The 12,085-nt window shown below is 41.1% G+C and overlaps 1 protein-coding gene across 1 annotated transcript in view; it reads right to left on the bottom strand.

Annotated features, from left to right (window-relative positions):
- The window catches only part of LOC308305058 (aromatic-L-amino-acid decarboxylase-like), a gene marked incomplete at its 5' end in the record, with an annotated part of 53,701 nt that overhangs the window by 2,923 nt on the left and 38,693 nt on the right, over positions 1-12,085 (bottom strand). The window contains 3 exons of the mRNA XM_080749706.1: positions 3,506-3,604; positions 3,707-3,726; positions 7,084-7,160. Coding sequence (XP_080605832.1) covers positions 3,506-3,604; positions 3,707-3,726; positions 7,084-7,160 — 196 coding nt within the window. The remainder of the gene's footprint in view (positions 1-3,505; positions 3,605-3,706; positions 3,727-7,083; positions 7,161-12,085) is intronic.

The following is a 12,085-nucleotide window of genomic DNA, read 5'->3' as shown; positions in this document are numbered from 1 at the left end:
CGGCACGCGCGTTCTCCGCCGCGGCGCGGAGTGCAGTGCCCGGCCTCGACCCGACCCGACGCGCGTTTTTTCCGAAACGGCGCAAAACGTTCGGAATCTCCTTATGCGGAGCTGATTGTTGATTGTTGACATCAGGCTGTTCCGGAGGAAATCGGCGCAAGCGCTGACTCATTGTGACATCATTTCATAAAAGGCTCTGACATCGCGTACGCAACATGAGTCAACACAAAATGCCATGGTTATGTATCTCCATATATGGGCATATGGGCAGATCTCCATATGGGCTACATATATGGGCATATGGGCACTGCTGACTCATATGGGCAGATTGTTGACATCAGGCTGTTCCGGAGGAAATCGGCACAAGCGCTGACTCATTGTGACATCATTTCATAAAAGGCTCTGACATCGCGTACGCAACATGAGTCAACACAAAATGCCATGGTTATGTATCTCCATATATGGGCATATGGGCAGATCTCCATATGGGCTACATATATGGGCATATGGGCACTGCTGACTCATATGGGCATAAAGGGGACACAGATATATGGGCATAAATGGACGTATCGGCACAAGGGCTGACTCATACAGAGATCTCCATATCGTTCTCCGCCGCGGCGCGGAGTGCAGTGCCCGGCCTCGACCCGACCCGACGCGCGTTTTTTCCGAAACGGCGCGAAACGTTCGGAATCTCCTTATGCGGAGCTGATTGTTGATTGTTGACATCAGGCTGTTCCGGAGGAAATCGGCGCAAGCGCTGACTCATTGTGACATCATTTCATAAAAGGCTCTGACATCGCGTACGCAACATGAGTCAACACAAAATGCCATGGTTATGTATCTCCATATATGGGCATATGGGCAGATCTCCATATGGGCTACATATATGGGCATATGGGCACTGCTGACTCATATGGGCAGATTGTTGACATCAGGCTGTTCCGGAGGAAATCGGCGCAAGCGCTGACTCATTGTGACATCATTTCATAAAAGGCTCTGACATCGCGTACGCAACATGAGTCAACACAAAATGCCATGGTTATGTATCTCCATATATGGGCATATGGGCAGATCTCCATATGGGCTACATATATGGGCATATGGGCACTGCTGACTCATATGGGCATAAAGGGGACACAGATATATGGGCATAAATGGACGTATCGGCACAAGGGCTGACTCATACAGAGATCTCCATATATGGGCATATGGGCAGATCTCCATATGGGCTACATATATGGGCATATGGGCAGGGCATATGGGCAATCTGACATCACTTCTGCTGACTCACGGCGCAAAACGTTCGGAGGCTGTTCCGGAGGAAATCGACCCGACGCGCGTTTTTTCCGAAACGGCGCAAAACGTTCGGAATCTCCTTATGCGGAGCTGATTGTTGACATCAGGCTGTTCCGGAGGAAATCGGCGCAAGCGCTGACTCATTGTGACATCATTTCATAAAAGGCTCTGACATCGCGTACGCAACATGAGTCAACACAAAATGCCATGGTTATGTATCTCCATATATGGGCATATGGGCAGATCTCCATATGGGCTACACAGATATATGGGCATAAATGGACGTATCGGCACAAGGGCTGACTCATACAGAGATCTCCATATATGGGCATATGATATATGGGCATAAAATGAATGCCCCCATATATGGGCATAAAATGGATTGCAGACAGACAGATACAGATATCTCCATATATGGACATAAATGGACAGAGGCAAACAGATGGTCAAAGATCTCCATATATGGGCATAAAATGGACGCAGACAGACAGATACAGATATCTCCATATATGGGCATAAATGGACACAGGCAAACAGATGTTCAAAACGGGTCCTATGACCACAGGTATAATGAGGTTTGCATTAAAGGGGGAACCGGCACTGTGTCTGCAACACAGTTGGAGGCACAGACAGATACTCCATATATGGGCATAAAATGGACGCAGATAGACAGATATCTCCATATATGGGCATAAAATGGACCCAGAACTATAACTGCAGTGATCTCCATATATGGACATAAAATGGACGCCGACAGACAGACAGACAGATACAGATATCTCCATATATGGGCATAAATGGACACAAGCAGACAGATGGTCAAAACGGGTCCTATGAAAACAGGTATAATGGGGTTTGCACACGGAGTGCAGTGCCGGGTCTCGACCCGACCCGACGCGCGGTTTTCCCGAACCGGCGCGAAACGTTCGGAATCTCCTTATGCGGGGTTGATTGTTGACATCAGGCTGTTCCGGAGGAAATCGGCGAAAGCTCTGACTCATTGTGACATCACTTCATAAAAGGCTCTGACATCACGTACGCCACATGAGTCAACAAAAAATCTCTGTGAGTGTGTATGTAATCCGCGTATCTCGAGAACCGTTCGTCGCACGGGCACGCGCGTTCTCCATATATGGGCATAAAAGTCCCACAGGCACGCGCGTTCTCCATATATGGGCATAAAATGAATGCCCCCATATATGGGCATAAAATGGACGCAGACAGACAGATACAGATATCTCCATATATGGGCATAAATGGACACAGGCAAACAGATGTTCAAAACGGGTCCTATGACAACAGGTATAATGAGGTTTGCATTAAAGGGAGAACCGGCACTGTGTCTGCAACACAGTTGGAGGCACAGACAGATACTCCATATATGGGCATAAAATGGACGCAGATAGACAGATATCTCCATATATGGGCATAAAATGGACCCAGAACTATAACTGCAGTGATCTCCATATATGGACATAAAATGGACAGCGACATACAGACAGACAGATACAGATAACTCCATATATGGGCATAAATGGACACAGGCAGACAGATGGTCAAAACGGGTCCTATGAAAACAGGTATAATGGGGTTTGCATTAAAGGGCGGGGCATTCATTCCCTATTTACATTGTTCCGAGTTGGCCAGGTCGCCGACTAGACGCTGGGCCGCCCAAAGGGCGGCCCAGCTTCTAGTTTAATTTAAAACAGAGACAGAACAGGCTCCTTTGATTGACATGAAGGGGGTGGAAGGAGCATCATGTGCAGATGTGAGACCCGGTAAGAAAGAGGGAAGGGATTGAAGGGAAGAAAAATGAGAGACACATAATAAAGCTTCTTATGAAAAGTGGACAGTACAAACTAGTCACATATGATTGACAGATGATGTGTGTGGGGTTTGGGGGTAAAGCAAAGGGCAGGGTTCAGAAGAAAGAGTGGCATTTGCTATAGAGAGGCAATACAGAACATCTTTTGACTGGAGGAAGATTGGAAGAGAGAGAAGGGCAGTAAAACGGAGGCACACACGTTTTCTCCCAAGTAACCACACTTTCATCTTAAATCATATGACTAGATAGGACTAGACTGGAGGTCACACCGTCTGTTGCAATCACTTATAACACAGCAATGGAATTACAGACACCTTTGGAGAACGTATGACATTATGTATTGGTGGAGATAAGTAGTAAATAACTGAATTGTTAGCCCACCTTGCGGATGTGATCCTGCAAGCCTGTGAGTCCATACATGCGGAAGACAAACCACAGTTTTAATGAACGAAACCTTCTACTCAATGGAATCTGCCAATGCTGTGTGAGAGGAGAGGAGAGGTAAAATCAGTCCCAACATATTCTGTCACTTTAATGTATTTGAGAAACCATATAAACTAAATAAATGATCATTCCTCTTACCCTATAATCTGTGACCAGAACTGTGAAGAGAGTGATAAGGAGTTAGTCACACACCCAAAGGTTAAATACATATTCATATCCATCATAGATCAGTCAACAATTAAATCTGCCCATTCCAGAAAATTGTTATGCTTCTTTATGTGGTATCAGACACAAACAGTTTCTTTTTATCACAAACAAACATTTGATTCTTTCAGGCATTTTCCATTTCAATAGTTTTAAATGTCTTGTAGGCGTCATGTGAATTGCCTTGACATTAGCAGTTGAAACCTGAAATGTTGTTTGCTTAACCTTTATGATTGATGTGTGTTTTATTCTAGACTTTGCATTACAGCTAGTATTATGCTTGCTTTATATATTACTTGCCTGCTCAAATACATAATGTGACCTTCAATGCATGTTTAATTTAATTAATGAATTTGACACTTCACAGTCTCACATACCATCTGGCAATAGTGTGTAGATGTGTGTAGATTTGATTAACCGTACAGTCATGTATGCATATTATGGTGTATTGTAGAGAATATACAATCCTCCATCATATCAAACCATCCCCATCCACCATATTAATTAGAACAGTACACGGTGCATTCATTTAGTTAAAGCTATACTACAGTATACTGATTGACAATGTCAATAATATTATTTGAAGCAAACACCACACCAGAAGACGCCAGATGTGCTGCCATCTTTATTGTAATTGTAGGACTTCGGATGAGGCATACACAACCAACATAAAACTTAGTTTAAACATACCTCAACAGTATATTCAACCTATTCTATTGCTTCCACTCAGTCTGTATGTGGCAGGTCACCTGTATAATTCCCACCCACTTAGAGATCACTGTCATGCATGCTTCAGTGCATCTCTGTGGTTATAGCCTGTTTCTTTATTTTTGCTATGCTATTAGTTCCTTTTAACCTCTAATTAGGCTGGACTGCTCAGATTGTCTGAACGAGGGCCAATGTAACATGCCAAGAGAATACGAGTGCTTTTGTCTGTCTGTCAGACTAATTATGGTGTGACTCTCAGCACATCTGCGATCTAAGCGAACACATGCACTGAAAGAAACATACATGTACTGTACTGTACACACACACACACACACACACACACACACACACACACACACACACACACACACACACACACACACACACACACAAACGATGCTTGATATCAGTACTAGTATCAGATTATTAATTGCTGTCACAATATTAATACAAGATGCACCGCAATCTTTATTGTAGTTTAGACATACCGGTAGGTGCAATTACCTCGCTCCATTGGGAGAGGGAGACCAACGGATTGTAGTTTTAATACTTATTTAGCTCAGAAGCTTAACTTCAGGTGGCTGGATTGTAAGGTTGACTAAGCTGATGTGATGCGAAGATCCAAAGATTAATTATCTCTTATGTCTCGCTCTCTCTTTGTACCCCCCCCCCCCACACACACACACACACACACACACACACACACACACACACACATATGACATAACTCCCTCCCTCTCCAGGGTTTCCTGCAGGAAAAAAGCTTGGCCAGTGGGGACTTGGCTATGGGTGGACTCTGGAGCGCGCTTTGGCGCGCGCAGGAAAATCTGAATTAATTAATTAATTAGATTAATTGAATTACCTTAATTTCTATTCATTCTTATTTTTGCCCTCAACATGGGAGGAGAAGTTGCTTTAACAAACACATGAACATGCCCATGATGAAGGAAAACACAACTACATGCTATCATCATTCACATTTATTCAACATTGAATAAATAAATGTTTTTTTTTACAGGACAGTGTAACTTTTTTTTCTTCAGGTTAATCAGGTTAATCAACCAGCACTTGTGCCATATATAGTTGCCTACAGCACAGAAAAAAAACTGTGGTGTAAAGTTAAAAGTAATTAAGTAGATTTACTTACTTTACTGATGTACTACTGTACTTATACTGTACAAAGGAGATTTTGAGTATTTCCTGTATTCAGTACTTTTACTCCTACTCCACTACATCTCAATCTAAATATTTTACTTTTACTTCACTGCAATTTTTTGAAAACTTTAGTTACTAGTTACTTTGAAAATAATTAGCCTATACTATAAAACATAAATTAATTCACTTTATCCCTATTTATACCTAGGTTACTTGAAAATAGCTCAAATATAAATGTTTTCGTGTTATGATATTTGATATTTTATTAACGCGGACCCCACCTGCACCACCAAAGTGAAGCGATGAGCGACTAGAGTAGAAGAAGAAATAGCGTGATGGTTGAACGGATGAACGCAGCATGTCATGCATCGTGTCCGGACGCACACATTAGTGGCACTGTTACGGCCGGACTACACCAAGCCGTTTCGCGCGCGTCAGTGCGTATGCGTGCGTATGCGGGGCGCGTGCGCGTATGCGCGTTTTGGATAGATCCAATGTATATCTATTCAGCCGGCTACACCAGGCGTACGGATAGCGCGAACCACGGATACGCATTCCCTAAAAATAGGATCGGTTCTATTTTTTTAAGCACGCGTATGCGTTTTGTACACAGACTATCTGGTCTTCCTCACATATACTCCCTCCTTGGTGTAGCCTGGAGCGTTTACGCATACGCGAGCGTCTTCACGGACAGTATGTGCGTATGCGCGCATTTCTTGGTGTAGTCCGGCCGTTAGCATGTTGGTGTGTGTGTAGTGTGTACGTGTGTGTGTGCGTGCGTGCGTGTGTGTGTGTGTGCGTAATGACGACGTGAAGTCTCTTTGAAAAAACGGTATGCACTGCGCGTAAGCACACACTGTGCAGGCAGACAGCGCAGCACAAAAAAATTAAAAAGAACAACTATGTAACACAAATATATCTGGTGTAATGTGCGCTGGTGGGCAGCGCTGCGACTTCGAGACACAAGGCACATTCCTGAACACTTTTAAGAGCTGTGTCGTGCGGCGCGCCTGCACGTGCGGTTAGCGATGAGGATTTCTTTATTATTATTATTATTTTCCCCAGACCCTGGCCGTGCGGGGGAAAATTCAGGCCGGGCGCCGCGCCCGTTCAATAAAGTGCTGCCGGAAACTCTGCTCTCTCTCTCTCTCTCACCCTCTCTCCCCAGATCCCCACGCTCAACTTCATGTGTGTACCCTACTTACAGTAGTTGTATTAGGCTATACTGTACCTATTTCCTCAGATGCTGGAGAGTTGCAGCCGTTTCTTACATATACGAGCACTAAAGCCATAAAAGCCATAGTTGTTTCATATTTTATCGCTCTGCCATGAGCAACACCAAATTATGAGGCACCCCTCGTCTATCTGGACTATTTGATGTATTGTTCAGGCAACTTACTAGTGACGGGGTGACCGCTTAAAGGTAATGTTTAAAATAATAACACTACCTGACTCTTGGTTTTCATGTGTGAGGTAGAGAGGGTCCATCTTGAAGGCCCCAATGATGTCAGTTCTCCTCTTCACCCTGTGGACAAGGAAACAACAGCAATGTCTCACTCACAGAATATAAGAGTACAATACTAGTACCAGTAAGACTCCCTAATCGGGAGATAAGCGACCGTCGGGAGGAGCCCGTTTCGTGTGTTGCCCCAACAGGGCAACACACTATAGTTCTAGGGAAACTTTATTCTTGTGTAACTAGGGTAACCAAAAGTTTGTCCGCTTTCTTCCCCCACAGTTTTTGCGCCACACACTCGCGCCATATGTCAAATCGACCGGCTTCATCGGGAATCGTGTGCTTATATTTTGCTAAGAGAAAGGTTGTATAGTTTAATTGATATTAATTTATTAGTGAATTAATTTTCCCCATTGACTTATAATGGGAATCGAAAAAACTCACATTCAATATTTTTTTTCTCGCAAACCATAGGGGCTACAGTTTCAAAACTTGGAGAGGAGATTTATAATGATATCAAGAATTAAAGAAAAAATAATTTTGTCAGTTGGCCTCATGGTGGCGCTATAACAGCCCACTTTACGTTTTGGACTGTAACTCTTGAACCGTTGGTCGAAAAATTAAAATTATTTTTTCCCTGGATTCCTTGGGTCATGACGCATCTCCCCATATAGGCCACGCCCATTTGCGTCAGGATAGATTTTCCGCCATTTAGAATTTTCTTCAAAACACACTTTTTGCTCCTTTTCCTACATATTTTCTCCAAATGTCACAAAAATCGGTACACATGATCTCTGGACCCATGCGATAAACATACTCAAGCGATATTTCGATAGTCCATACCGTTCGTCCGTAACGGGCTTCCAAAGTTAGCGGGAGGGGCCCGTTTTGCAAGCAATACCCATAAATCACGAACGAAACGTCCAGTCAACATCACATTTTAACCACAAGTCGCGGGTGGGATATTCAACAAATCCCCAAAAGCATTTCCACTTCGACCCATAGGGGGCGCCACAAACCTGCAAAACGTAACCGTTTCGTGCCAAAACGTGTTTTTTTCAGGGGGAATGACCCTCCCAAAACGAAACACAAGCAATCTCAGGAGTGAACCGTTTCGTGCCGGGGCGGGGCGGGCAACCACACTCGCAATTTCACAAATTGCACATTTTCTAGTTGTGGGCTCGCTGAAGGCGAGTCCAGCTTGTTATACCCCAGTTAGCTTGTTATACCCCAGTTTATATTTATTGTGGGCTCGCTGAAGGCGAGTCCAGCTTGTTATACCCCAGTTTATATTTATTTCTTTAAAACTTCCAAGGGTCCGACCACTTTCTTCGGCATCTTTCAACTCCCTCACACTTTGTGCTAGAAACTTCGTTCCAACTTCAACATGTTCAGCTTTCAACAGTGATGTGTGCTTATATTTTTCTTTTCAAAATATTTCATATTTTTGGAAATATTTAACTTTTAAACTTTAATTTTTCCTCCTTATAATGGGAGTCTATGCAAAAAAGTGCCCACTTTTCTGGTGCAAATTCTTTGTGCTCTTATAACTCTTTCATACTTTCACATAAAAACTTCGTTCCAACTTTGAAATGTTCAGCGAGGTTTGAAGTTTCATTGTTGTTTTCGAAATTATTTAAAAGTTTATACTGTTTGAAATATTTAACTTTATTCATAAATCTTTCATCGCATAGAGAATGAATGGGATCTGACTTTCAAATTTTCACTTCTTCACAAAACTTTATAGCCTCATTACTCTGGCATACTTTTACGTAGGAACGCGATTCAAACTTGAAAAACGCTCACACGCCTTTGGACTTCTTCATGGTTCAAACGGTATTCGAAAACATCATACCGTTCTTCCACAATCGCAGTCCAAAGGTAGAGTGGTTTGGGGTATTTGGGGGGTATTTTTGGCGGGAAAACCATTCCTAGAGTGTGCCTAGAGTGGAGGAGATTTTTTCTTAAAGTAATGAAGTTCTCTGAACGAATCGTCCTCACGGCCAGAATATTTAAAATGTATGCATGTTTTTTGGTACGTTTGTAGCCACGCTCGTCGTGTTTCGTAAAGTGCAACTGAAATAAAACAGAGACTTACAGAATTTCATCTATGGCCCTTGCCGTGCCGTGTCGCGCCTCAGACGCCCCATTAACCTCAATTCATTTTTTCTCGTTTTCAGAATTTTTTTATTTTCCCCCAAACATTTCTAGCTTGCTCTCATGCGCACATTATTGATCCTTTTAACATCAGAATCGCAATGTTCGTAGAGCCACTCACCGAGCCACTCCCCGAGCAAAGACTATGTGTTTTCAACTTTTCGTGTTTCCGGGAGAGTACACTTGCGCTCCCTATTCAAACCAATGGATATGGCCCATATCTTGAACAAACAGTTCTACAGCTCAGAAGCAAAGGTGCTCCTTATTAACTTTAATTACAGTGCTGAGTCAGTGGTCTCACATGATTTACAAGCTCACAATAAGTTGCACTGTGTAACTTTGTGAGCTTGTAGATCGGCTATTTATCTGGTTCTCAAAGTGTGGTCCAGGGAACACATGGACGCACGGTCGCACGCACGCATGTATGCACACATACACATGCATACTCACACACACACACACACACACACACACACACACACACACACACACACACACACACACACAGTCACTTCCACATGATTGGTAGATCTAATTCTAAAACCAGTCCCATCCCAATGATTTATAGATCTAATTCCATCGGCAGTTCCAAACCATAATTTGTAGCTCTAAATCCATCACCTGTCACATCCACATGATTTGTAGATCTAATTCTAAAACCAGTCCCATCCCCATGATTTTTAAATCTAATTCCATCGGCAGTTCCATACCATAATTTGTAGCTCTAAATCCATCACCTGTCACATCCACATGATTTGTAGATCTGATTCTAAAACCAGTCACATCCACATGATTTGTAGATCTAATTCTAAAACCAATCCCATCCCCATGATTTGTAGATCTATTTCAATCGGCAGTTCCATACCATAATTTGTAGCTCTAAATCCATCACCTATCTCATCCACATGATTTATAGATCTAATTCTAAAACCAGTCACATCCACATGATTTGTAGATCTAATTCTAAAACCAATCCCATACCCATGATTTGTAGATCTAATTCCATCGGCAGTTCCATACCATAATTTTTAGCTCTAAATCCATCACCTGTCACATCCACATGATTTGTAGATCTAATTCTAAAACCAGTCCCATCCCCATGATTTGTAGATCTAATTTGTAGATATAATTCCATCGGCAGTTCCATACCATAATTTGTAGCTCATCCACATGATTTGTAGATCTAATTCTAAAACCAGTCACATCCACATGATTTGTAGATCTAATTCTAAAACCAGTCCCATCCCCATGATTTGTAGATCTAATTCAATCGGCAGTTCCATACCATAATTTGTAGCTCTAAATCCATCACCTGTCTCATCCACATGATTTGTAGATCTAATTCTAAAAGCAGTCACATCCTCATGATTTGTAGATCTAATTCTAGAACCAGTCCCATCCCCATGATTTGTAGATCTAATTCCATCGGCAGTTCCATACCAATTTTCAATTTTCAAAAAACTTTTTTTTCAAATTTTTTTTTTTTTCAAAATTTTTTTTCTTCAAAACATTTTTTCTTTCAAAAAAATTTTTTTTTCAAATTTTTTTTTTTCAAATTTTTTTTTTTCAAAAAATTTTTTTTTCAAAAAATTTTTTTTCAAAATTTTTTCAATTTTTTTATTTTTTTTTTTTTTTTCATTTTTTTTTTTTTTTTTTTTCATTTTTTTTTTTCAAAAATTTTTTTTTTCAAAAATTTTTTTTTTTCAATTTTTTTTTTCAAAAACATTTTTTTTCAAATTTTTTTTTCAAAAAATTCTTTTTTCAATTTTTTTTTTCAAAAAACTTTTTTTCAAAAAATGTTTTTTTTTTCAAAAATGTTTTTTTTAAAAAAAATTTTTTTTTTACACCCCTGCGCTTAAATGCATTTTCTACTATTACTTCATAACAGTTTCGAGCGAGCCCACGCAGTTTCTGCAGGAACTGCTTTTCTAGTTTATTTCTAACTTCCAAGGTTCCGTACCCTTTCTTCGTCCGCTTTCAACTCCCTCACACTTTGTGCTACAAACTTCGTTCCAACTTCAACATGTTCAGCTTTCTACAGTGATGTGTGCTTATATTTTTCTTTTCAAAATATTTCATATTTTTGGAAATATTTAACTTTTAAACTTTAATTTTTCCTCCTTATAAAGGGAGTCTATGCAAAAAAGTGCCCACTTTTCTGGTGCAAATTCTTTGTGCTCTTATAACTCTTTCATACTTTCACATAAAAACTTCGTTCCAACTTTGAAATGTTCAGCGAGGTTTGAAGTTTCATTGTTGTTTTCGAAATTATTTAAAAGTTTATACTGTTTGAAATATTTAACTTTATTCATAAATCTTTCATCGCATAGAGAATGAATGGGATCTGACTTTCAAATTTTCACTTTTTCACAAAACTTTATAGCCTCATTACTCTGGCATACATTTACGTAGGAACGCGATTCAAACTTGAAAAACGCTCACACACCTTTGGACTTCTTCATGGTTCAAACGGTATTCGAAAACGTCATACCGTTCTTCCACAATCGCAGTCCAAAGGTAGAGTGGTTTGGGGTATTTGGGGGGTATTTTTGGCGGGAAAACCATTCCTAGAGTGTGGCTAGAGTGGAGGAGATTTTTTCTTAAAGTAATGAAGTTCTCTGAACAAATCGTCCTCACGGCCAGAATATTTAAAATGTATGCATGTTTTTTGGCACGTTTGTAGCCACGCTCGTCGTGTTTCTTAAAGTGCAACTAAAATAAAACAGAGACTTACAGAATTTCATCTATGGCCCTCTGAGTGCCGGGTCGCGCCTCAGACGCCCCATTCACCTCAAGTCATTTTTTTTCTGGTTTTCTGAATTTTTTTATTTTCCCCC

This window comes from Nannobrachium achirus (genome assembly GCF_963921795.1).
Source record: "Nannobrachium achirus genome assembly, chromosome: 2".
Taxonomy (NCBI): Eukaryota; Metazoa; Chordata; class Actinopteri; order Myctophiformes; family Myctophidae; genus Nannobrachium; species Nannobrachium achirus.
The sequence above is the reverse complement of the archived record's forward strand: the minus strand, read 5'-3'. Positions and strand labels throughout refer to the sequence as shown.